This window comes from Girardinichthys multiradiatus, chromosome 7 (genome assembly GCF_021462225.1).
Source record: "Girardinichthys multiradiatus isolate DD_20200921_A chromosome 7, DD_fGirMul_XY1, whole genome shotgun sequence".
In the NCBI taxonomy this organism is placed as follows: domain Eukaryota; kingdom Metazoa; phylum Chordata; class Actinopteri; order Cyprinodontiformes; family Goodeidae; genus Girardinichthys; species Girardinichthys multiradiatus.
Window position 1 is genome coordinate 31,650,083 of NC_061800.1, and position 27,834 is coordinate 31,677,916.

A 27,834-nucleotide genomic window follows, 5' to 3' on the forward strand; every position below is an offset into this window, starting at 1 on the left:
TCCCACGAAAAGTGTTTAATTGACTTGTCAAACATTATTTACACAATTCCAGTAGAGCACAAGTTCCGGATGACATTGAAGAAGACAGTTCCTACACAAAATATCAACATGGAATATTAAATTAACAGGAAAAGCTTTACACTGGTCTTAATGCATTTAATAAATCAATGTGTATACAGGATAGGAAAGTGCTTCTCCAATTGAGAATGTTCTTACAAACAAAACAAAATAAATTTTACTGCTCATCTCTCTGTTGACGTTGACACTGTTCTTTGTTTCCCCCCTCAGGAATTTTTAAGATAATATAAATGATAAGGCAGCACTGGTTAGCGTCACGTTTGATGCCCTCTTGCATGATCTGGAAAGTGCACTTCAGAACCCAGGGGTTTACATTCTGGTTTGGATGCTGTAGTCCGATATTTTGTGCCCCTTGGGACTTCTTGGGGAAAAATGGAAAGTAGATTAGCCCTGACAAATTTTCTCTTGCATTAATTGAGTCTGAATTTGCACTGCAGGACATCAAGGGGCTTTTGCTGAATCTTAAAGCACCCACTGGAATGTGCACAGAAGGGGGAAAGTGCTGCACTTAAGGGAAGATACATATATATTTTAAAGGCATCGCTGGCTATCTCAGAAAGCTTGTACTGTTATACAATGGGTAATTTGTGCATTTTCACTCTAAGCCAGACATATTATCTGCGTGCTTTAACATCTCAAGATAAAACTGTCTATTGTCCATCACAGGTTACAGGCGAAGATGGCAGTTAGCAGAGCTTTGACCTCACATTCAGCCCACAGTTCATTAAAACAATTAATATGACATCACAGACTATTTCTCACCTCAAGGCTAGGCTGTTAGCAACAGTCTCTGTCCTGTATTGAAGCTATATAGTGTTTAACAGCTAACACACCTCAGGAACCGCAGCACTATACACCCAGTATAACCACATTATTTCATTTAAAAGTACAGAAAGTACAAAACCTAAAAAGAAAGACATTCAGAGGGTAATTTGTGCTACAGTGGCAAGAGACAAGAGAAAAAAAAAGCTAGTAGTGCGGCTTCTTCTGAGTCAATTCACAATAATCACAAAATAACAGGAAAGACTAGTTGACTCAAAAAACCATCAGTGTCGGCTCAGAGGCACCACTGCTAAAATGGTAGAAATTCATATAAAGGTCACAGGTGAATGGTGTCTGTATATGAATGATACAAAAACACTGAAAGCAACTGGCTTGTTCCAATGAAAAGGCACACATTATGAAGAGCTTTGAACATGATACCATGATACCAGATGATGTTGGTAAAATTGTTGGTGTCAAAAATAAAATTGGCCTGCTTTGAACATGTTATTCAGTTGCAGTTATAATCATTTGTATATAGTACTTTTAAATACATTTTGCTTACATTTTGAACAGCATATAGTACATTACTTTTTTGTTTGGTGTGAACTGCTTGTTTTTAAATTATTGTTTATTTTTAATTATTGTTTTCTCTGTGTGCCTTTAGATTGAACAAGCCAGGCTGTGACAGTGAAAGGCACTATAACAAATAAATCACTGCATCAAAACTACACGTACTACAAAACAAAAATGCATATACATAATTACATAACATAATTTTTAACTTTTCCATTTTAGGTGACCACTTGTCTAGGGGATTAAATTCAGGTTTGCCTCAATGAATTTTAAACATTGCAAAAAAAATGCTCAGTTATTACATTTGTATGTCTTTAGTATTTCTGGATCTGGTAATGGTTACAAAGTAATAATACCCCTTGAACCTTTTCAACAACCAATATTTTATTATAATTTTGTGTAATAGATCAACACCAAAAAAGAGAAATGATGCATGTTTTTAAACATGCTTTAGAAATGCAAGTGTGTCTTGCATTTAAACCAACCCCCATTTTATCTAATTCCACGAAATAAAATCCAGCACAACCAATTAACTTCCGAAGTGCCCTTATTAGTAAATTGAGTTCAGCTGTGTGTAATTAAATGCAGCAGACAGGTCAGCGATAAAGTTGTGAAGACTCTGACACAATTTTTGGCTTAAATGTAAAAGTTTGCCAGATGTCATAAAGAGGACACAGTGAACATGATGTACAGGTCAGATGAGAATTTAGCCAAACATTTTGGCATAAATGCAAATTGCTATATGTGGTGGAAAACCACCACCCTGAACACACCATCCCCAGCTTTAAGCAGGGTAGCGTGGCATGCTTTTCATCAGCAAAGATTAGGAGGCGAGTCTGACTTGATGAAAAGATGGATTTTGGTAAACACAGGGCAATGCTGGAAGAAACCTTTAAGACCCTGCAAAAGACTTGGGACTAGATCTCACCTTCCATCAGGACAACAACCATAAACATACAACCAGAGCTACAATGGAGTGGCTTTGATCAAGACTTATTCATGCTATAGCACCTAGACCTAAATCTAATGGAAACTCAAAAATGGATGTTCATCATCCAAACTGAACTCTTGCACTATTTTGGAAAAAAGAAAAGGCAAAAACGGCAGTCTTTATATGCACTTCCACTTCACAATTATGCTAAACTTTGAGTCTATCACACCAGATTGTTATAAAATACATTTAAGTTATTGTTGTTATGTGACGAAAAATGTCAAAGGGTATGAACACTTGGCAACCAAGGACCAGTATTTGGTTGGTTTATCTTAAAGGTCAATAAGAAATTTCATCAACACCTAATTTATTCAGCTGACTGATGAACAGTCACTTAACAAGATTTAAGTCTAATTCCCTTCGCCAGAGCAAAACAAACAAAACAAGAGCAATACAGAGATGTCATTGGCATTCCAAGCACATAATAATCTAAATCAGGTCATTCCCTGAAAATTAGGATTAGACACTTCTCCCATGTTAAAATCTACAAAGTACAGTGGTAGTGATTCATGCCATTTCTCGTCATCTTATTCTACACTTGTACAACAGATAACTTATGTTATTCTTTTTTTGTTTAGGACACTTTTTAGACACTTGTTTACTTTCAAAATCATATGTTTGGCTCAATAAATGCAAAAAAGTACTAGTTCAACACTGACAGTATAACTCTCCGTTACTGGTTTTGAATTACATTGAATAACTAAAACTTGATAGTCGCCATCTCAAACAAAAGAGCAATGTTTCAGATTCATATGAGATTTAATCTCTTTGATGGGTTGATGGGTTGATGGCAACCCGGCAAAAAGAAAAAAAGTTGGATTTTGATTGATCATTTTAATGAATTTGTATGTTTGAATAATCAGAAACCACTAGATCTATATCTAACTCCTTTGCCACACACAAGAACAAAGACACACACACACACACACACACACACACACACACACACAAACACACACAAGCTCATAAAGACCAACACACACTTACACAATCAGAAACACACAAGCCTACTCGGGGGGGGGGCTAACAGTGAGATTGCCTCTGCTTGACTGAAGTTGGTCCAGGCTAGTCAGATGATCATGGCTGGGAGGAGTTCAGCAACGTGTTGGATTCTGCACAAAAAGAAACAGTTGAAAATTTAAGTCCTATAAGTAATCTATCTGAATGTTTTCATTTGCTCAAATTTGATGAGTGTTAATCAGACTTTTTGTCGTACCCTGGGGATCAGACTTAGCGTCTGCCGCGTCTGCTTTGTCTACTTTGACTGCATTGACTTGAGCCTCCTCATCTGCTTCTAATTAAGAAGAATGATAAAGTCAGTTAAAAGAAAACACAAAAGAGCAAAGTAAAAGGAAAACATGCAGCAAAGAATTTTATGTAGCTTGTTAATCATTTTCCTGCTTATTAACAAAGATTGTGGTATTTTGTAAATGGACTAAATTAATATGGTCCTTCTGTAGTCATTTTCTTCCCTCAAAGTGCTTTACACTAGAGCCATTCATACACCAAAATGCAGAGTGGAAGTGCCTTGCTCAGGGGCAAACATTGAGGAGAAGGAAACTTTCACATTGCAAGACAACTATGCTTCCCATTGTTCCACAGCTGCCACAGGACAATGTGACAAGTCAAATGGTGTTTTCATTGCGTAACTGTTAATTGGAAAACTTTACTGGCTTTATCTTAAACATCTTAAGGCAGTCTCTGGAAATATTTGGTTGAATAATGCAGAACATCGTATCAACTGCAAAAGTGCAAACCTTTTTTGTTAAAAAACTTTTGAAAAAAGCAATTTTTATTCATTTATACAGACTGAGATTCTTTGGACTTTCCAAAGTTTAATTTTAAAATGTGATAGCTATACAAACCCCTAAAACAAAGTAAGTAGTGCTTAAACTAAGCACTCAATGAATGCCAAATACATTCTGTATCTGCCACTTGGCTAAAGCTGCAAAAGTGCACTGCTGTTTGTGCCTGTCTCTAACTAGTAATAAATGTACAATGTTTTACAAAAGTATTTTTTTAACCCATGAACATGTTCACATTGTGTCTTCATTGTATTTTATTGGGATTTTATGTGACTGAACAACACAAAGTGTTTCAAAATTGTGAAGTGGAAGGAAATATTTCTAATAATAAAAATCTAAAAAGTATGGCATACATATGTATGTGTAATAATAGTGTAAAAACCACCTTTCTCTGCATTTATGGCTAGACAAGTCTTAGGATTGGTGGTATATTTCCACCCACTTTAAACATATAGAGACTGATTTTTTTTCTCCTTTCTTCATTGAAAAGTAGCTCAAGCTCCATCAAATTGGACCCAGAGCAACAATGAACAACAAGTCTTGCCACCAAATCTCATGTGGATTTAGGTCTGGACTTTAACCGGGCAAGTTGTTTTTAATCCTGGTCCTCATGTTCCACTGTCCTTCATGTTTTAAATGGTAATTGGTAAATAGCAGATCGGTAGGCAACTTGAGGTTAAGTGCCTTGCCCAGGGGCACATCGACATATGGCAGGAGGAACCTGGAATCAAACCCACAACCTCCTGATTGCAAGACGACTACTCTTCCTACTGAGCCACAGTCGCCTCGTGTGTCTCTACTCTGCAAATCCAGGTTCAGAGGATTGCATTATCTCCTAAGCATGTCTTAAAGTGCTGCATAAACCTGTTAATCACCCATTCATTTGGGTCAGGAGTGTGGCAGAAGAGAACCATCTAAAACATGCAAGGCAGTGGGTCTTGAGGACCACTAATCTAACTCACTATATTGTAGCTCTGGCTGCATATTTAGGGAAACTGAACCTCCACTACAGCAGCCTCAAACAGGTTTTCTTTGGGTTTTGCCCTGTATTTGGGTCCTTCTATATTTCCATCAAGCATGAACAGCTTCCCTGTCCCTGCTGATGCCACCAACAGCATGTTTCACTATTTGGAGGGTGTTTCTGAGGTATTTTCCACCACACGTAGGGTTTTGTATTTAGGCCAATAGGTTCTTTTCATTTTAAGATGATCCCTGACCTTTCGGATCTGTTCCTTGTTCTTTATAACACTGTTTGTTCATTATTGTTCTCCAACAAACGTCTGAGACCTTCACAGTACAGCTATATTATACTGAGATTAAATAACACACAGGTGGACTGTATTTAATGATTAGTAGACGTCTTATGGTAAATGTTCACACTGGATTTTATTAAGGGGTGTCAGAGAAAAGGCTGAATATAAATGCATGCCGTGCCTCTCATTTGTAAAAAAAATGTTGCAAATCATTAGCCATTTTCCTCCCAGGTCACAATTCAGTGCAATATTTTGTTGGCCTATTACACAATCTCCCAAGAAAACACATTAAAGTCAATATTTATAATGTGACAAAATGTAAAAGTAATCACAAAACTGAAAATCGAAGGAAAGGAATTACTGTACCTACTATATGAGAAAGAAACATAGTGGGTATACATACCTTGGCCTTTTTTGAAGCACAGTTTCCTCTTTTGATAGGCAAAGTACCCAGTGACTGCTCCCACTGCAGACACAATGATGCTGGACAGGATTGCTGCTAAAGGTTTAGAGCCTCCATCTGTTCAGAAACATAATAAAACAAGTTAGCAGAAAAATAGTGAAAGCAGATTTTGAAAGCACATTAAAACAGCAATAACATGTTCCCATTTATTTTGAATTTTAAATATATTAGCAATGGTTACTAGTTTGCCATATAAATAAGTCTTAAAAGAGTTCAGAGAATTTTCTCACACCTGTGTCTTACTGATGTAAACAAACCCAGCCGGGGCAGATTTTTGTGCAAACAGCTCAGTAAGAACACAGTTCCAAATAATATAAATTACTGAAATAAGGAAACATGATGGTCTGCTTAGTGCCACTGTACCCAATAATTTACTCAACAACAACTTTGCTTAAATTATGTGTTTTAAGTTAGTTATTAACCTAACTTACTGTATATTAACAGCATTTTACCACATCATATGTATGGAATGTACCCAAATTGCTGCTTGGCATATCACACAGTGTCTTACATGAATGTAATTCAAATATTAAAACAAAACCTTTTTTGTACTGAGGGTAGCTTTTCAGTTAACAAAGAGTTGACATGGAAAGTGAAAAGAGGACTGAAGAGGGAGGTGATTGATGGAATATACAACTGTAGTCAACTACCTATGCACACCTGAACAAACGTTAAACTCCGGCAAAAGGAAAAAGTGAGAAAAGTGAGGGAGGGAACAGCAATAAACTTTGAAAAATAGAGAATGAGTCAACATAATTAAGGGGGAAAGAAACAGAAGACTGTCGTGAGTCAGTAAAAGGAAGTAAATGTCAGACATGCACAGACATGCATGTGATCAAGAACAGAACACATAAGGTAAAAGAACATAGTGGGAGGAAATGATTTTGAAAGCAGCAGAATAGGAAACCTAAACTTTGAGCTTAAGCCACTACTAATCTTCCTAATAATAAGAAGACAATATTATCATAACACTCCTTCATATTTTTATGACTTTTGTTAACATTGCCTCTTGCCATTCCTACTATCATCCAAAGTCTCTTAAACTTCAAAGCAGTTTAATGAGAATGTTTTGAAAATGTCATGCTGGAAGCACAAACCACCTAAGGTCAACACATAACACAAAAGATTAGGGCAAATCTCTTGGTGCAGGTATATTTGGGCAGGGCATGGAAGGCTGGGAGAATGCAGTGTAGCTAGATGACAGAAGAGGAATAACTCACCTCCGGATTGGGCGTCTTCTGTAGTTGGAAACACAGAACACAAAATTAGGACATAACATACATTTCAAAATAGCATTTGTTTTTTACAATTAACACCTAATTTGCAACATCTTGAATTTAATTGATCTATGGACATTATAATGTGAGACAGTGTGCAAATATTCTTTTCAAATGTTTCATCTCATCATGAAGCTCATGCTAGTTATCTGCATTACCATGACCAAAAAAAGCAGGAACAATGCAACCAAGAATGCAGCCAAATGAGTTAGGTCTGGTAAGCTAAACCTGGGCATCAGAGCATAACACAATGGCTACCCAATAGAAAAGTATTGACAGCAAAGTCTCCAGGTTGAGTTTGAGTTCACAAAGTGAAGATTTATTGAAAAACTAGTTGCATAACTCAAGATTTCATTTTTTAGGTTTTAAATCTTTAATGTTCTATTGCTATTGCATCCCTGAACAAAGGTTATTTCTAAGGGCGGCAGTGTAAAACACAAACTAAGTATTTTTGCACGGATTCTTCTATCCTGTCTTGTCAAAGGTATGTCAGTAATATCCTGTGTTTCATCAAGTTTCATAACTACATAAGCCCCACTTCTGTTTCTACACATTTCAAGAATATGAGCAGGACATAGTTCAATACAATAAAGAGTTTGCAGTCAAGCATGATTTGATGATGATCACAAAAAACAAGGCTTACTGTCTGCTGAAGCGTTAACATTAGGGTCTAAAAAGAAAAAAAAACAGAAGCACATGTCATTTGTATAGCAGAGAGAAAAAGCATTACTCAAGTACATTGACAGCACATGTTAGAGGAAAGAAAAACACAGGAAGAAGGATTAAGTTTAATCTGTTTGTGGTGAATTATACTTTAGAAGAATTAAGCACTCTCACGTTCCTTCCCTAGACTGCCATGGTAGGTATAATAGCCATCAACTCTGAAGTTAATCATCACACATAAACACGACTGTGGCCATCAAAGTGTAAAAGTGAAAAAAAAACTAAGCTACTGCTATGCTTGAGGTCTTCAGAAAGATAACAACACATGCACAATCATGCCTACAAAAACACAGTAACATCTAGTGTTTCTTGTGAACACTAGATGTGTGAATAACATCACAGAGATAAAATATTAGATACAAACTCTCCATGGCAATGTCTTAACTAAGAACTGATCTGCATACTAACAAGTCCATTATCACCATCTGCTCTGCTTGTCCGAATATATCTGTGACATCATGGTTGCTGCCATCCTGCATCAACTTGACAAAGCTGCTGAGGAAGTGCTCTTTCGCAACAAAATCCATCATTCCAGTGATCAGGGAGAGTCAGCTTTCATGTGGGCAGTAAAGAGTAAATGCTGAACAAGTTGCTACTTAATGCACTGTGGTTAAACTGCCAAATATGACAAGTGATTCAACTTATTCAAATTAGGTGAGCAGAACTCTTGCTTTAAAAAGATAGCAAAACAAATTCTCAAAAAACACTTTAAGAACATATTTGGGGCTCAGTGCCTTGCAGAAGTATGCACACAGTGTATAATTAATCTAAATGATCACATGATCTAAAACATGTCATTAAGGGTAGAGCTTCTGTAAATTACCCTAGCATATCTATCAAAGTTGTGCAGCACCTTTCAGAAACTGACAAGGGAAGCAGTGCAAGCTACAAATCCCTCTAAAAAATCTTTGTGAGTATTGTGATGCCATATCTCAATTAAAAAACAGATGTGCCTGAGGCAAAAGATCATAACAAGAAGCAGCAGCAGCAAAACTAACTGAATATTGGGAGGAGCATGTGATACATTTAAATAAAACAACACCTACTCCCTGCTGTGAGGGAATTATGTCTTCAGTCTGTAGTCTATTACAGAGGAGAAGGACTCTGCGGCGGCTTTGCACTGCCCCAAAAAAAGTTAGCGGTCGGCAGTCTTCAGTCTTCTACAGGTCCTTCTCAAAATATTAGCATATTGTGATGAAGTTCATTATTTTCCATAATGTAATGATGAAAATTTAACATTAATATATTTTAGATTCATTGCACACTAACTGAAATATTTCAGGTCTTTTATTGTCTTAATACGGATGATTGTGGCATACAGCTCATGAAAACCCAAAATTCCTATCTCACAAAATTAGCATATTTCATCCGACCAATAAAAGAAAAGTGTTTTTAATACAAAAAACGTCAACCTTCAAATAATCATGTACAGTTATGCAATCAATACTTGGTCGGGAATCCTTTGGCAGAAATGACTGCTTCAATGCGGCGTGGCATGGAGGCAATCAGCCTGTGGCACTGCTGAGGTCTTATGGAGGCCCAGGATGCTTCGATAGCGGCCTTTAGCTCATCCAGAGTGTTGGGTCTTGAGTCTCTCAACGTTCTCTTCACAATATCCCACAGATTCTCTATGGGGTTCAGGTCAGGAGAGTTGGCAGGCCAATTGAGCACAGTGATACCATGGTCAGTAAACCATTTACCAGTGGTTTTGGCACTGTGAGCAGGTGCCAGGTCGTGCTGAAAAATGAAATCTTCATCTCCATAAAGCTTTTCAGCAGATGGAAGCATGAAGTGCTCCAAAATCTCCTGATAGCTAGCTGCATTGACCCTGCCCTTGATAAAACACAGTGGACCAACACCAGCAGCTGACACGGCACCCCAGACCATCACTGACTGTGGGTACTTGACACTGGACTTCTGGCATTTTGGCATTTCCTTCTCCCCAGTCTTCCTCCAGACTCTGGCACCTTGATTTCTGAATGACATGCAGAATTTGCTTTCATCCGAAAAAAGTACTTTGGACCACTGAGCAACAGTCCAGTGCTGCTTCTCTGTAGCCCAGGTCTGGGGAATGCGGCACCTGTAGCCCATTTCCTGCACACGCCTGTGCACGGTGGCTCTGGATGTTTCTACTCCAGACTCAGTCCACTGCTTCCGCAGGTCCCCCAAGGTCTGGAATCGGCCCTTCTCCACAATCTTCCTCAGGGTCCGGTCACCTCTTCTCGTTGTGCAGCGTTTTCTGCCACACTTTTCCCTTTCCACAGACTTCCCACTGAGGTGCCTTGATACAGCACTCTGGGAACAGCCTATTCGTTCAGAAATTTCTTTCTGTGTCTTACCCTCTTGCTTGAGGGTGTCAATAGTGGCCTTCTGGACAGCAGTCAGGTCGGCAGTCTTACCCATGATTGGGGTTTTGAGTGATGAACCAGGCTGGGAGTTTTAAAGGCCTCAGGAATCTTTTGCAGGTGTTTACAGTTAACTTGTTGATTCAGATGATTAGGTTCATAGCTCGTTTAGAGACCCTTTTAATGATATGCTAATTTTGTGAGATAGGAATTTTGGGTTTTCATGAGCTGTATGCCAAAATCATCCGTATTAAGACAATAAAAGACCTGAAATATTTCAGTTAGTGTGCAATGAATCTAAAATATATGAATGTTAAATTTTCATCATGACATTATGGAAAATAATGAACTTTATCACAATATGCTAATATTTTGAGAAGGACCTGTATAATAGGGATTTGAGCAGTGGTGATAAGTAAAATAATTATATAAACAGCAGAGCACTAGATATAAAGTTTTTGTTATCTGAAAAGATCATGAAAATATAACACCACCTTGATGCACTGCAAATACACCCTAAGATCTTTAATTTAGTTAGAAAAGGAAGTACTCTGGTACACTTCAACATAAACAGAAAAGCAACTCCTCATTTTTATATTAAAGTGTCTTTTGAAAACCAAAATCTTGATACATGCTTTGATGGTACTTTGTGTACTGTTTATCTCTAAGAGTTCATTTCAAAGAAAATTTAGAAAATAAACAAAATAAATGACTAGAACTGAATTTACTGAAAATTCAGAAAATAAACAATATAAATAAATAGATAAAGTAAAAGTCAACCTTCATTGTCGTTTGGCTGACTGATTTTCTCTACTGTGGAAAAAGACAAAGAACAAAATAATAAGACCAGTGTGTAACACATGTTTATACATTTATAAATGGCAAAGAAAGCAGCTGACACACATACAACGTAAATCTACTAATCAGGACTTTTAATTAACCTGTGAATGAATGAATGAATGAATGAATGAATGAATGTCCCAAGAGGACAGCTATTTTTTATGCTGTAACTTTTCTCTCACTGATTTCTAAACCCAACTAAAACAAAAAATAATACATAAATATATATATCTGGATTCAGTCACCTTTTTTAGCAGTAATTGCATGCTGGGAAAAAAACATTTGCGGCCTGTTGTTTCCCCTGCTCAGACCTAGCAAGGCAAATATACTGGTAGGACAATTTCTAACAAAGCCACCTGTAGAGCTGACATGTTAATTCTGTATTTGCTATAACTTTTATTAACTTTTTATTCCAGTACTTATTCCAGTGTGAAAAGATCTGAGAGCACATCAGATCAGATTTTGTGATACTAAAATGTGGCAATATATCTTAAGGGGATGTCTGCCTCACAAAGCAGTATCTGGGCGCATTATAGCAAAATAATGCTAGGCTTATTATGAGCCAGAAAATTGTCTCTGACAGGGAGGGTTATAATTTCAGTAAGAGTAAGGTGCCAAATACACAGCAGACAATAAAAATTGCATAGCAGATTATGAGCAGAAGAAGAATCACAACGATGACACTTCTTTTTACGAAATACAATGAGCAGAGAGCTGCGGTTTTCCTAGTGTGGATACGTAGGTCATGCCCCAGAAAAATACAGGATACAAAAACCTGCTTTAATAATCTGGTGAGAAATCTCTTTATACTACATTTTTAATTATTTGCTTCTCCTCTTCCTCCTCCTCCTTTGAACAGACATTGTAGAAACCGACACGCTATAAAAAAGTATGAATATGGGAGCATCCTTGACTGCAAAAACTAAGCGTTAGTTTAGTTAGTGTTTACAGGTGCTTGTGTATACAAGATTAAGCCTCTGTAATAAAAACTTGCATCAATGTGCGTCACAATAACATAGTGACCAATAAAAGAGATTATAGTAATAAGACAAGTTTCCACATGGATAAAAATCGAACAACATACTATATTTTACCCCATACCATTGTATTTTTTTTTATTGGTCTCAATAAGATAATAATTTCACTACAAGTGGGTAGTGTAACGGAATATGTTTAGTTTACTTTGCTACACATGATGGAAACACTGATCTAAGGGTCCTTTGGGCTCACAAATATATCTTAATCGTGCTCTAGGTCTGCCCTTTCCTTGGGTGGGTGGGTTATCTTCTAGATTACCATAGCTTAATGCATTTCTAAACTGAACCTGAGGTTTGAAATAAAATAAAGGCATAAAGGTTTTGTGTGATGCAAGTGTCATGCAAATCTCACAGTTTAATTTTAGTGTTTCCTTGTTGAACCACGTGAAGAGCCCTCCTAAGTTCAGTGCCCATGGACACCCAGCAGAGTTCTAAAGACTGAGTCAGAAACTTAACCAGAAAGGGCATTAATGGGGATCCAGTGGACCAGTGTTAATTTTATTAAAGGATTTTTTTGTCAGGAATAATGCCTTTCATAAACGCTATGCTAAGGGAAATCCCAAAACACAGACGTCACCTGAGTGTGACTCAGGCAATCTAACAGATCAGGATGAGCATGGCAATCTATGATTGGGGGATTTACACGCTGTTGATAAAGCCTCTTTATCTCTTGATACTTTTAAGTTTATATGACTGATTCACATGATAAAGGGTTTTCTTGACAACTGACACATGAATTAGACCACCAAGGACAACCACATCCATAAAATCACTTCTCCCCATGCCTTTAGTAAATTAACACTCCAGTCTGAAAAGAACAGAAAATACGACCATGATAAAATGTTAAGAAAATAAACAGTGGTGCTTCAGCTGTGAAGTCAGTGTAAATCATTTGGGCGGTGCCTTCTCTGAAATTGCAAACCCCAAATGTAGGAGGCAAAAGTGTATGAGCCAAATTCCCACCTTATATGCTTTCGCAGAGAATTGTTTCTTTTAGAAAAATAGCACATCTGTTGCCCATAATTTTTCTGAAAATGGAGAGCTGAAATAACCCTGTGCACCAATAATTTACGCAAAGCAAGAGAACTGTTTCAATACAACAGATAATTTAAATTTATATAAACAGAAATTTCATTGCACTTTCAGAGGTCAAAAGAGAACAAGGTCAAGATCTGACATGTTATTGAATATTCAGTAATAAACCTAAAAGAGCGTGGTTATAAAACACAAATTATATTGAGATGTGGTTCTCAAATGTATTTTTGTTCAGGGTTTACCCTTCTTAAAAACTAACATAAATTAGTTATTGTGTCACCTCAAATGCAATAAAAAAATCAGTTTTTGAGATTGTCCAAGTATTTCCCAGTTTGATCTCTGCAGCATCTGTGAGGTTTTAAGGTGACCATTTCCACAAATCTATTTCTACACAACAGCTAGACCAAAAAGCTTTTATATCGAATTATCTGTAGTTACTAATTTTAAATGGAATAATAACTGGTTAGAAATGGAAAATAAAATGAATAGAAATAAAATTAAATCAAATAAAGTTAAAGAGAAATTTACCTTCCCCCCGAACAATTGGAATGAACTGCCTTCCAACTGTAGAAAAAGACAAATGAATCATGACAAAAAGAACAAAAAAGGACAAACCACATTTTGATAGTAAGATAGTAGTTAATAGATGAATGAATTAACCCATGTAAATAACATAGTAAATAAATGAAGCTAAACCAACTAGATTAATGCAGTGAACATGTTATGCCATATTATGAAATAATTTGTTTATGTTTGGAGAAAATATTAAAAAAAAATTTAATTCATAGCAGAAATCATAACAAAGCATGTATGAACAATGTTTATGTCATGCATCATATTTCTGTGGTTGTTTGGTTGTTATATCTCTTTCCCTTTGGGATGAATAAAGTATTTTTGAATTGAATTTGAATTAAATCTGACTATTGACTGTATAAACAAGAAGCATACAGACAGTATTTCCACAGAAAATTGAACCACTAACATTGGAACTTAACCGACTTGTTCTCCAATGGAACTTGTAAAATGGACCAAACAATTACCAGGGAATTCCTTTGTACAAATGTTCCTACTAAGAATAGCAACGCGATTCATCCATTCACAACAAGATCTGCCAAAGCACACAGATTCAACTGTCTGCATCAAACAATAACCTGTGACTGAAATTTCTCTGGAAAGGGGAGTGTCTTGCAGGACATGGATAATGTATGCAGTGGAAACTGCAACATTTTGCCAGAAAGAAGTTGCTGCGGGAAAACAAGCTTCACGAAATTACCTATAACAATGCCTGTTTTTCCACTGACATCAGTTGTAGCTGAATTGGTGATGTACGTGTAAAATGAGAAAACAAATGTGAAAAACCTTATGAAAACCAGCACGAAATGGCTCAAACAGATATTATCAAGACATTCTTCTATAGAGATCAAAGTTGCCTGTTGCTGTCCCAAGCTAATCCACTGGTTTTATGGATGTTTTATGTTATATATTTTTCCTTATTTCAGTGTTTTCCTGCTTCCATAAAATGCCCCAATGGTGTTTTATAAAATACACATCAATTTCCAGGCAGAATAATACTTTAATATCATTAGCGTTGACATGGAGAGAAGGTGTATAGACCTCGATTTAGGTGTGTAACTTGCCAAGACATACTGAGAGCAGGGACGTGTTGTTTGCATACCAAGTGATTAAATGACATTTACTGAATAGATTTCTGTCCAGTTAATTACAATTATGCGTGACAGTTGTATTGTAAACGAGTCTGGACAGTTTTACAGTGTCAAGAGAACACATACTAAAACATTAGAGTAATCTCAAAAATGTGTTCAGGTCTTTTTACAGCACGAATGGTGTTTTATTGGATTTGGTAGATCATAATCATACAAGAATCAATATGTCCAGGTTGATCACCCCATTTGTGGTGCAAGGATTGCAGTTTTGACTCCATTAGCACCTCACGGTGTGCACCTCATGAAGGAAGCTACTTTATCACTACTAGGTCTGGTTGTCAGTGTTTTTAATGGATTTTGAATGAAATCACCTGTGTCTGTATCTTTAAAAGAGTCTGCTATTTTTCCAAAGGAGCAATGGGAAAACAGTAAGCCATCTGGTCATTCCAGTCAGTCCATATGCTGGTAGGCTTGCTACTTATATAGCTTTCCACATCCCATTTCTACATTTTGTCACATTGCAACCACAAATGTAAATGTTTTTATTTTCATTTTATGTGATAAACCAACAGAAAGTAGCATGTAAGCATGAAGTGGAAGGATGGTACAGTGTTGTCTAGTTTCTGAACAAATAAAATTAAAAGGTTGGGCATTCATCTTCATTTCCTAATTTTATTCTAATACTCCTAAATACAATAAGCTCATGTACAAGAAACTTAAATCAGGGTTAGGTTATAAAACAATATTCCAAGCACTAAATATTTCATAGAGCACTGTTTAATTCACTATTTGGTCATGGTAAGAGTATTGCATAGCTGCAAACCTCATTAAGGCATACCACCCCCTAAACTGACAAGCAGTCAAGACAGTAACTCTGGAGGAGAAACAATCCGTTTACTTGATAATCATTGTTACTTGCTTGGCCTGAATAAATCCATTGTAAAAAGAAACCTATAAAGCATATTGTTTGTAGTTTGCCACAAGCTATACAGGGAAAACATTAGGAAAACTGGGCTTTGTTGAAATTACACCAGAATGAAACTTTTTGGCCTATTTTTATAACACTGTACAGTGGAAACTAATGTTGTCCATCACCCTAAACACACATGCCACCACCATAAAACATGGTGGTGGGAAGGTCATGCTGCGGGGATGCTTTTCTTCCGGAAGGACAGGGAAACTGGTCATAACAAATGGAAAGATGGATGGAGAATGATGCAGAGCAATTCTGGAAGAAATTGACCCCTTTGTGTGTTAGAATGACCCTGTAAAAGTCTTGATCTAAATCATATTGAGAAAATGTGTAAGGCCTCAAAATATGACGTTCATTGACACTCTCCAACCAATCTGACTGAACTTGAATCGTTTTGCAAAGAAGAATAAGTCAACATTATTGTCTCCTGATATGGAGAGCTGGTAGAGACATATTATAAAAGACTTGCAGCTGTAATTGCAGGGAATGGTGGTTCTAGTCTTGACCCAGTGGCGCTGAAGACAAATGTATTAATGTTCCAAAATGCAGGATAATTTTCAGATTTTTATTTGAAAGAGATGCTAAAAATCTTGCGTCGTTTATCTTTAATTTGCACTCTTTCTGTTAGTATTTCATATAAAATCCCAATAAGCAAATTGGTTTGTGGTTGCAACTGGACACAATGTGAAAAAGCTAAAGGGGCATGAATACTTTTGCAACAGGTATTGTCCGCAGGATTTCAGTCCCTTTCTTTTCCTAAATTTGTGTGTGCATGGTGCAATGCAAACATCTAAATTCTTACTTTTTTCAATGATTGTTTTCTGTGAGGGCTCCTCATCTTCTTCAGGCTATTAAAATAAACCATAACACACATAAAACAGCAGAAAACATGTGATAAAGCAAATTATAACTAAATGTTTCTTGAAGGCTTCACATAATGAGCACTGACCTTAATTCCATTAGCTGGGGTTGTGGGAGCTGGTGTAGCTTCCTCGAGTTCAGCAGCTGTTGTCTGCTTAGGCACTTCAATATCAGCATCTGTCCATAAACAGAAAAGCACAACATGGTAGAGCTTTTATAAGGTTCAATTATTACATTGTTCAGGAAAAAGTCATTACTACAGATTCATTGTGGATAACATTGAATTTATTATTATATAATATTAACTTCACAAAATTCCATAACCCCTAAGAAATTACATTTTTCAAAAAATATACAGTGACAATATTAGGAAAGGATTAGTCAATAATATGAATGCAATTCAACATACACTACCTTATGAGGTACCCCTGTTCAATTATTTGTTTATGTAAATAGTGAATCAGCGAATCAAATGGCAGTAACTCAATGCATTTAGACATTTGGATGTGGTGAAGCAGGGGGTGAAGAAACTGCTGAGCTACTGTGATTTTGATGCACAATCATCTCTCAGGTTGACAGAAAATGGTGCAAAAAAGAGAAAACATACAGGGAACGGCAGTAGTAAAATGCCTTGTTGATATCAGAGGTCAGAGGAGTATGGGTGGACTGATCTGAGAGTAGAAAGACATCACTACCTCAACTAAGTATTTGAAGGTAAAAAGAAGGTATGCAGAATATAATTTCTGATGGTCAAACCTCAAAGCAGATGGGCTAAAGCAGCCGAAGATAACACCAGATACCACTCCTGTCACCTAAGGACAGGTCCTATTCTGTCTTGTATTTACAATTCAGGCTGCTGGTGGTGGTCTAATGGTCGGGGGAATATTTTCTTCCACACTTGGTACCAGTTAAGCATTGTTTAAACACCTCAATTTGCCTGAGTATTTTTGCTGGTTTCTTGAACATGGGAATGCATTTGCTCTACTCTTCTACTGTGAACAGATCTTTGTCTGATTAGGCTGTATGGATGGGATAAATCTACAGTAACTATGATGCTATCATCTCAATATTTACCAAGATCTTTGAGGAATGTTTCTGACACCTTACTGAATCTTTCCCATGACGAATTAAGGCTTTTCTAAGAGCAAAAGGGATTTCAACCTACTAGTATCACAGCACACCTAATAAAGTGGCCTCTGCGAGTATAAGTAATTGTTTAATTGACAGTGCAATTAAAAATAAGAACATTAAATAATTATTTTCTTTATTACCTTGTGGTGTGGCAGGTGCATCTATCTCAGCGGTCACTGCAGGAGTAACTCCAGGAGCTACTGTTTCACCAGCAGCAGGAGTAGCTACTCCTGAGTCTTCTTCTATAGGTGCTACTGGTTCTGTGACTTCTGTGGGAGGTTCTTGATCTGCCTCTGTAGGTGCAACTGGTTCCACTATTTCTGCAGGTGCTGTAGATATGTCTGGTTCTTCTCCACCTAACTCAGGTTTCACCACTAGTTCAGGTGCATTCGTTTGTTCTGGGTCAGCAACCTGCTCAGTCTCAGGTGTTTGTTCAGGGTCAACCACTGGGTCAGGCTCAGATGTTGGCTCAGAGACTACCGCTGGCTCAGGATCCGTCGCCGTCTCAGGATCCGTCGCCATCTCAGGGTCCGCCGCCGGCTCAGGGTCCGCGTCCAGCTCAGGGTCCGTGGCTGGCTCAGGGTCATTATCTGTCTCAGATTCGCTTTCTACATGTGCTACTTCCTGTTTTTAAAACAAAACAATTTTCATCGCAATTGATGCTCGAGCAGGATTGTAGTTATGCAGTATCCAGTGTAGAATAAGGTTGTGCTACAGTTTATGGTGAGACACAAAAATAATAAGAAATCTATCAGAACATCATCAAATTAACAAAACGTAACTAAAATCAGTTTCCTTTTATGCCACCATCACTCACTCTTAACTTTCCACTCTTCATATCTGCAGCAATAAAAAGGATTAATTTTCATCTCTGAATTTTCAGGTGACGTATTGTGGACATTAGAAACAAACAAACAAAAAAAAAACAACTAATAGGAAGCATATTTATCCCCTTACTGTAACTGTTGCACCATCAGCATCTCCATCAGCCACTGGGTCTGTTTCAGTTTCTCCCGTCCCTTCTATCTGCGTATCATCTGGACCAAATCATGTCAAAAAAAAGAAAGCAACAAAATAATATTAGAGTAATGCATTATATACAGAAACATGCTTTGTTGAAAGGCCCAAACCTTCTGCCTTAAAAAAAAAAAACAATAAAAGAAGACAGAGCTGGCCACCCAAAGATCTCTTTCAGTGTCTCAAAGACGCTTTCATTGGTTCTGAATTCTTCGAGTGGTTAAATTCCTGAAAAGATCTGGCAATAACAACCAATGTTTAGTAAGCACTATTGTTCTCAAATAAGAAAACCTAAGTTAAGTTTAAACCAGAGCAACTAAAACTACATGGTGATCAGTGTTAAAAATCACTAACACTTCTCAAAGTCTGTGAGCATGCATCCGGATCCAGAGCCACACCCTGTCCTGATTGATCCACGATGTTAACACTCAGCCCTGAAATGGATGACAGGCACTCCGATCACATCTGACCCAAGCCAGCATTGAATGAAAGTCTCGACCTCAGTACAGCTGTTGCAGCTCTGCACACATGACCACCCTTCTTCTTCACTCTGTGTGTGTGTTTGTGTGTGTGTGCATAAGACTGCATTTGAGTCAGAGCTGTGACATTCCCCTAATTTAATGTAAATAGCTAAAACAGCAAACCGTGCTCTGTCTTTATTGTTGCTCAGCTGATACCACCTGTAACCTGATGCTGAATCATCCGGGCAGTGTTTTTTTTTTTTCTTTTCAAAATATCGTAATAATTACCAATGGGATTTCACGTTAAAATTTCACACCATTTTTGTCAAAGTGAACGGCTAGCAGTTGCTGTTAGCATTCTTAAAGATTGACACTTCTTATTTATGTTTAAGACTTTCATTTTGAAATAAGAAAAGAAGTATTCTTGAGTTGTTGCTGTATTGTATTTAAAGTTGACTCATGAAATGTCTTACCCCACCATATGTAGGTATTTGTGTTGCAATATTTTGGGTAAATAAAGAAGAAATAATAGAATGACAAAGAAAACCATGACTGGCCAGCAGTTAGCCTCTAACAACACTAAAGTTAGCATCTGCTTAACTGCTTCCTATCGTAGCTAAACTAAATGACTATTTCCTTGTTTTTTATTTAATCTGGACAACATTTGATTACTTCAAGTTTTAACGTGCTCAAACTGATTACAACTTAACTGGAAAATATCATCGATAGAACAGAGTTAGAGATTTCTGAAAATGTAATTCTACTTTTAAAACCATGTAACGGCAGCAAATTCAATACTATTTGGCATGTGGACCACCTCAGAGTCAAGCTTCAGCTACAACACAAATACAACAATTGTAGTTCTTTTTTTGTTTGCTTTGAAAGTGCTTACCCTTTTCTCTCAGTCAGTCACATCTTCAACTTGCATTTGAAGTTTAATGGAAACAGAGTTAGGACTAAGCTAAACTGATGTGTGAAACCCATAAAAGATCTGCTTCACTGTTAGGGTTCAAGCCACAGTGGGCAAATCCATATGCTATAGATATCTACTTTAGACAAAAACACCACAAACAGAGTTTTAAAAAGCAAATTTTTTGTCATCAAAACTTTGTTATGTGTTGACAGAAGCAACAAATCTCCTTTTTGACAAATACGGGTGTTAGTGTGGACAGAGCCTAAGACAAGCATACAAACTGTCATATATATGGACAAGTTAAACCTGGACTGGATTATTATCCACTGAGTACAGATTCTTGAATTCTTTAGTTAATAACTAGTTAATAATTTTTAAAACCTTTAGTCTGTTTGTGAAAACAAAAGAAAAATGTTTTTAAGGGGAACGCACATCAGGTTTGCCATAGTGCATAGTGTCCGTTGAAACATGTCCAATCATGATAAAGAGCACTGAGACAAAGCAGATTATTGGATTGCAGCTGTAGATGATAAAAAGCCTGTACATACTCTGCAAGAACAGATAAATTTCTTCTTTTACTTGAGGTGGCAAGGACAGTTCTTTCTAGCGACGACATTTCATACAGCACAAGAACTCAAGTGCAGAACATCTTCCCACTGCATCATTTGTTAGTGTAATCACCACACCCACACAAAATGTTTGAACAAAATATTTTGAAAAATAAATGTTCTACCCAGAGTAGTCAAAAAAAGCCACAATAACTCTCAAACAAGGGCTGCTGCAAAAAGAATGATATAATTTTGTTCTTGTAGAGGGATTTAATCAGCAGCGTTCTGAATAGAATAAGCTCAAAAAAGATTGCTTGGTACGGCATCTAGGAACATCGATTACCAAACGCTGCCATTGTTGGGTGTTCAGCTAAAGATAGCATGCATATTATTTGAAGAATGTCCTACACAACCAGTGTGTTTTAGCCTTCAAGCGGAGCACAATTTGGAAGTGTTACAGTGTATCACGTAAACAGACGCAAATCAGTTTGCTCCAGAGCCATGGTTTGATGGTTGTGGCACTGATTGCCACCCCTGGAGCCAACCAGGGCTGGCACATCAGATGTGTCATGCCAGAGTGTGTCCAGATCGAACAAACTTCAGCCGTGGGTAGTTTTATCAAAAGAATCAACACTTAGAATAGAGCAGGTCGAAGGTAGATTGCTGTGGCTCAGAGCATTGCCACTGACAATCGGTGTGGATTGTTTAATTGAAAATTATATGTTTTATTTTTTGATGCACATCATTTCATTTTTTCATAAAAAACTGTTAGAATTTTGTCTTGATCTCATGATCACAATATCATGTATCGTCTTGTCTTGTGAGCTGAATGTAGCAATACACCCCTGGTTAATGACTGCAAGTCACTGCACAGCCATGTAATAATGTTGTTCTCCAAGCTAAACTATATATGAGAAAATGCACACACTGGGAAAATATCTATGATAGGCAAAAAAGCCAAAGCACAGGAAACATGACCTCTATACCCTTAATCATTTCTTTAGGGTGACAAACAAATCTTCCCTTTCCTGTATTCATTGTTAAGTGAAATTTCAACAGATTCCTAAACCTGCCAAGTCAGATTGCATCAGTCAGCACAGCCTTGCGGGAGACCAGCATAAACAATATCTGAAGTATTTCTATCATACCATAAATCTTATGGAGGTGAGATGCACTGATGACATCCCAGTTCTTGTCGTTCTAGCATGAATTCAGTGGGAAAAACAAAAAATTCTTAGAAATTCAGTGTATTTAAATGAGTGCATACAAGCCACAGACTAACCTGCATACATTCATTATATTCATTTTTAAAACCTTGCTTCCTTTTTACTTTGTGAACTGAATGTCCCCCCATCACCTTTCCATCTAAGCTAAACATTAATCAGAGGTGCTAATGAATCACACTGTATGCACATGTGTGAATGGGTGTGGCACTGTGGCTTTTTCAGTTTCCTCATTACTTCTTTGGAAATCGCTATCTTAATCAAAGATGTACTGCGACAAGCACTGGTGAAGTTAAAGAGCCTCAGTGTTCCGAAGATTTCAGATAAAGCAGTGAAATAGATTAACCTCTGAGTTACAAAAAAGAATTCCCAAGATGCATTTGTCAGATCAAGATTTCTGCTGATTTCTGTCCAGTAGTGACAACGCATGTTTCTAATTTTTCTGACAGTACATGTGGAAATGAATCTGGCTAGAGCTTGCATGCACATGTATGGCAGGTTATGTGGATTTAATGTAACATCTCTATCGCTACACTGTGTCCTGCACATAAACTTTTTTCTGTTGCTCCACTGAACATTCTGTTCTCATTTATCAGTTTCTCACCGCCTCATTCACCCACCCTTACCACCTTAACATGTGGAAATACAACTCATACGTGAATATAAATTGGTCAGGCTTATTCTCGTCAGTTCCCCTTGGAAATTACAACAAACAGTTCTGTTTGCACACAATGGAAGTTTATGTTCATGTTAACTGTCACTTGTAACAAGAGGTGTCCTGTTTTGTATTAGCCACGCAGTTAAACCTCCTCTCCCTCCTTTTTTTTCCTGTTTCGTCTTAGAGACTCTAACTCTGCTTTCTTCATCTTCTTTCTTACTCACAAAGTCCCAACTCCCTCTTTTTCACTGCCACAACTTCCCCTTGAGGCCGGTGAGTCATCTCAGTCTCCAACATGACTGCATGCTATTGTATGTAACTGCAAACAGCAATAAGGTCCCTGAGGGAATAGCTCCTAACTGAAACCATGTGATTTTCACACAGTGATAGTGTATTTGATCACGTGATCCTTGCACATGGTCAAGTACACTGTGTGTTCTTCATGACGGGCGAGCGCTTTGTTCAAATAAACACATAACCGTTTCTCTTGCACAGACAACAGCAGCTAGAAAGCTGTATTCAGAACAATGAGTGGATTTCTTAGATAGGAAATTGTCTTGCTAATTACCACGTCTAATCTCTTAGCACTTTTTGGTACAAAAAGCAAATGAAGACATTGGGTTAGAGTTTGTGTTTTGGCTTTGGTGTCTAGTCTTAGGGGACTTACAGGGAATTAGCGTTAAATTAGGGTAAAGATAAAGACCAGTTGGTCTGATCTGACCTTTAAGGGAGGGAAACGTGAAAGATCTGAAGCCAGTGCTTATTTTGTCTCACAAATGTCCCAAAAACCAAAGAACTTCTTAAATTCTTTTTTGGTATTGCGGAAATCTCAATGCTTTAAATTTACTTTCATAAACAGCAAAATTTCACATTTTGTTTTTGAAGCAATCTGATTAGATACATTCAAATTCACTTAAAATCCAACATTTATTTTCTGTATCTGCCTAAGCCTTGCAAGGTTGTGGGAGGAATGGTACATGGTACAAAAATTGGGGTGAACCTTGGACACGTTTCCAGTTCAACACAAAGACACACAGGTTGGACAACTATGCACTGCTAGCAATCTAAAGTGCCCAATTTACCTAATGTGTATTTTTAATAAGAAATTAGTATTTGCAAAAATCCCATACATACACAGGGAGAACATGCATACTAAAAATCCTTAGCTTTTATTCAACACTAACAATTGCATAATCACGTACCCCACTGTCAAACATTAGACAGTGAGCTCCATTGATTAATTTTTCTTTTTTACTTGTCAGGGTTGCAGATGGTTTGGCAACTGTCTTAAAGAATGACCATGTGAAAGCAGTGAGTGGAACCATGGAAAGGTTGCCAATCTTTTATGCGCAGTCACAAAATTACCTAACACTGTTTTTGGATTCTGAATGCAAACTGAAGCACCCAGAGAAAACCCTAACATGCACATGGAGAATATGTAGAAAGTTCCCAGTGTAAAGCCAGCACTGCAGTGATTCAGACCAAAGAAGGTCTTGCTGTGAGATCACAATACAAGACCGAACTAAACTAAATAAAACTCATGTGCAGCTTTTTGACAGAAATTTGTCAAGGAAAATAGTTCTATACTTGTAATGAATGTTTTATGTTCTTTAAAGCCTGAACAAGACATATTAGTTCATATAGTATAAAATACTTATCAACGCAATAATAAAGACACTGGATGCATGTATTATCACATCAAGGATCTTAGAGCAGGAGAGGACTTCAGAAACATTAATAATATTGAGAAAACAACTTTATTAACAGACAAAAGAGATTGAGCTTGTAGCATTTATTAAGGTCATGCCATTAACAGTGAATTTCTTCATGACTAACACAGTTGTTGTAGTCCTCGATGGTTCAGACTTTCTATGTGCAGCTTGGAAGTAGATGAAGTTATGCCAGAAACATCTGGACATTAGGAATGTTTGCAGAACTGGTCTTTCATAGAATAGTAAATGAAAACCTAGACACAGCTGATGGCCTCATGATGGTATTGTAGCAGGTTGTAGGAATATTTTCTGATTTGTACTTGGCTTAATCCAGTTTGATTGAGTTGTAAAAAACTAGAATGCTGAAAGCTGGTAATGGTTGTTATGGTATCAATCAGTTTGTTATCAGCAGACTTCATAAGGATGTTTCATCAAGTTTGAGATTTATATTTAGGCTGTTTCTTGCATTGCTTACAAAATATTAGACATGTGCGTTTTAAGAGATTCTGAACCCTTTAAGTTTAAACATGGGGTTAGGTAAACAAAAAAAACTAATTAATTGTGATGTGGTGGATGACAGTAAACCAGGAACAAGCCCTGGTGGGCTACTTATGCTGTGTTCTATTTATCTTTGAGGTCAAAACTTGTTTTGCAGGATACCATCTAACCCAACTTAACCCTTTTCCAGTCCTTTTTCAAAAAGCAGTGGGATTTGCTAATTCATATACTCAGTGAACAAACTAATCACTATCAACAAAACAAGCTAATAAGAATGAATGTATCTGCGATTTATTTTATATATTCTGGCCACTAGTCACTAAATTAGGTTGTATAATACTGTGTATAAAAATATTGTCATCAGGATTCCAAGTAAACAGCAGTAATCACTAATGTTCCAATGCAAGACTAATGTATGATTTGGAGTTGAGGATTGGTGAGAAACTTTTCCCATCTGGTATTTAAACTTATACCTAAACATAGACATTTTTGTTCATTTTTAAACCAAATACTTTTTTTGTTTGAAGCTTTTGTTTGAAGAAACATAACAAACTTAAACAGTTCAAGTTGTTTGTGATACTGTTTTAAAACGTTTGTCAAGATAGTTGTACTTTATCTGGGATATGTACCAACAAAACTATCAGAATAATTATAGGAATTTTATCTTTTGGATAACCTGGTTCCTGCCATGATTGTGTGAGATCACCTGAGCGGAGGTGAATGATCCCACGCATTGTGTCATAAATGCACAACTCTTTGTGCACGTGAGTCTGATGATATAAGAGCATCCCCAGAACATTGTTCTCTCAGGTAAGGCTTCCATTGTGTGTTTTGTTAGAAACAGCCTTCTGTTTACTGTAATCATAACACTTTAATGCACCCATATGGGAGAGAATGTGTGTGTGCATGTGTGTGACTGCTTAACCAGCAAAGGGATGATTTATGCATTGGCCGTTGAAGGTGTAAACACATACAATTTGGCGCACTTACAAACAATACACACATATACACACACCTGGCACATCACACTCCCTTTTCATTTGCCTTTCAGACACAAATGTTTAATGGCTGGCTTATGCACACACACAAATCCATGGAGCTCTCCCATACTCCCACATGTTCTGTACATAAAAGCTGCAGCCCACTCCACCCTCTCATGCACTTTCTTAGTTACACACACAGACCTAGAAACACTGAAAGCCCTGGGGAAATAGAAGGCGCTGAAACTAGTTGTGTGTGTGTTGGGTGTTGTCTACAGCTGGAACTGGATCTGGTTACTGAACACTCCCTATCCCTCACTTCTATAACTTAACACTACCCGTAAATGATGTCCACATGTGCAACTGTAAAGTGATAAACTGATTTTGTGTGCGCACATGCATGTCAGCGAAACATGCCCGGGGAGACTTTTGGGGCCCCAGTGCACCAAAGTCCATTGAGTTTACAGTGAGGTTACACCATCTCAGTGTGGTTTACAGAAAGAAAAGAAAAATTAAATTGTGTGCGTGTTAGTGAAAGTGCAAGTGAAGGTGTTTCGTCTTTGGCAGTTTATCTAGAATCAAAAAATGAACCAATAGAGTGAGATTACCAGCTCACCTCCAAGCACCAAACGTTCAACTGAAAGTGTTTGCATAATGGTAGCTTGGCCTATGCTTTTCCTTCACTGTTTCTCTCTCTGTTTTCCCTCTCAATCAGCCCTAGCATTTATCCTTCATCTTTTTCCAACACCTCTCCTTGCTTTTTCCCTCAGTTTATGTGTTTCTCCTAAACCGTTCCCCTTTCACCATGTTAGTTTTATTGCGCATTTGATACATCTGAAATCATTGCATGCGCTGCAAGGAAAGAGGGGCAAAAAAGGCTTACAAACCAGCTGAAGAGGAAGGAAGAGGAGAGACAGCAAAATGACAAATAAAAGACACCTGGAAGAAAAAAAAAAAAACAGGATATGAGGATGAAATAATCAAATAAGCACAGATAAACGAGGAGTAGGAAACAGGAAAAGGGGGAGACAGTTGCTTGGGTCCACCACACCCCTCAGGTTCGAGAGTAAGGTCTGAGAGAAACGTCTGGCCACATTTAGACAGTGTGAAACATTTTTTTTCACTGATGATGACCAGGCTTAACAGGCAGAAGATAAAAATCCATTTGCTTGTTCAATTAGACACTAATTAAAGCAAGCAGGATGTAGGGAGTCAATATAGAAGGAATTAGGGATTAGTGAGGCTTACACACAGACAGAAAAGAGGAAAATCAAAATAGATAGATAGATAGATAGATAGATAGATAGATAGATAGATAGATAGATAGATAGATAGATAGATAGATAGATAGATAGATAGATAGATAGATAGATAGATAGATAGATAGATAGATAGATAGATAGATAGATAGATAGATAGATAGATAGATAGATAGATAGATAGATAGATAGATAGATAGATAGATAGATAGATAGATAGATAGATAGATAGAATAGAAAAAACAGCCACATCTGCATAAAATTAGAGCCTGTGTAGATTTACTAATTGGACATTACCTAGCGCTTTGGTGTGTGAGGCCAGCAGGCTCCCTAATAGCAGAATCCACAGGTATGACATCATGGGAACGCGCTGTGCTGCCTTTACGGATAAATCGGGGCTCACTCTCCCTTTCTGCGTCTTTCACCAAGGTCAATCAGCCGGCCCGGAGATTTTCAGGTGGAATTCAAATGTGTACCCGTCCTGTCGGCTTGCCTGCGGTGCGTTCCTGCGCTTTGGATCAGTCTCGCTCCCTTAAAGGTGCTCCAGATGCTCAGGCTTTTGTCTGGATTGGAGGAGAGACGTTTGGTTTATTGAAGTGGGCGGGTCTCCCAAATACGGGCGAACCGGCTGGCAGGGCTGGGGCTTTGATGCCTCGCTGTTGCTGTGGTAACATGAATTGATCCGTAATCTGCAGTGGCTTTTTTATTTTCTTACGACACAAGTGTGCCAAGACTATGACTGATCAGCAGT

General features: G+C 37.5%; 1 protein-coding gene across 2 annotated transcripts; it reads right to left on the reverse strand.

The window, feature by feature from the left end:
- si:ch211-39i22.1 (translation initiation factor IF-2) lies at nucleotides 1-27,688 on the reverse strand. 2 transcript variants are annotated; one of them, XM_047371130.1, is made up of 12 exons: nucleotides 27,381-27,687; nucleotides 18,772-18,851; nucleotides 17,955-18,438; nucleotides 16,772-16,860; nucleotides 16,625-16,670; nucleotides 13,714-13,749; nucleotides 11,054-11,086; nucleotides 7,849-7,875; nucleotides 7,149-7,166; nucleotides 5,869-5,985; nucleotides 3,624-3,701; nucleotides 1-3,519 (listed from the first exon to the last, which is right to left on the reverse strand). In XM_047371130.1, the coding sequence occupies exons 1-12, from the start codon at nucleotides 27,442-27,444 to the stop codon at nucleotides 3,485-3,487; spliced, it is 1,107 nt and encodes a 368-aa protein (XP_047227086.1). In that variant the 5' UTR covers nucleotides 27,445-27,687; the 3' UTR covers nucleotides 1-3,484. The 2 variants fall into 2 exon arrangements, with proteins under 2 accessions (XP_047227086.1, XP_047227087.1); XM_047371131.1 differs by lacking the exon at nucleotides 11,054-11,086 and having other exon boundaries at nucleotides 27,381-27,688.
- Between the last annotated feature and the right edge of the window lie 146 nt (nucleotides 27,689-27,834).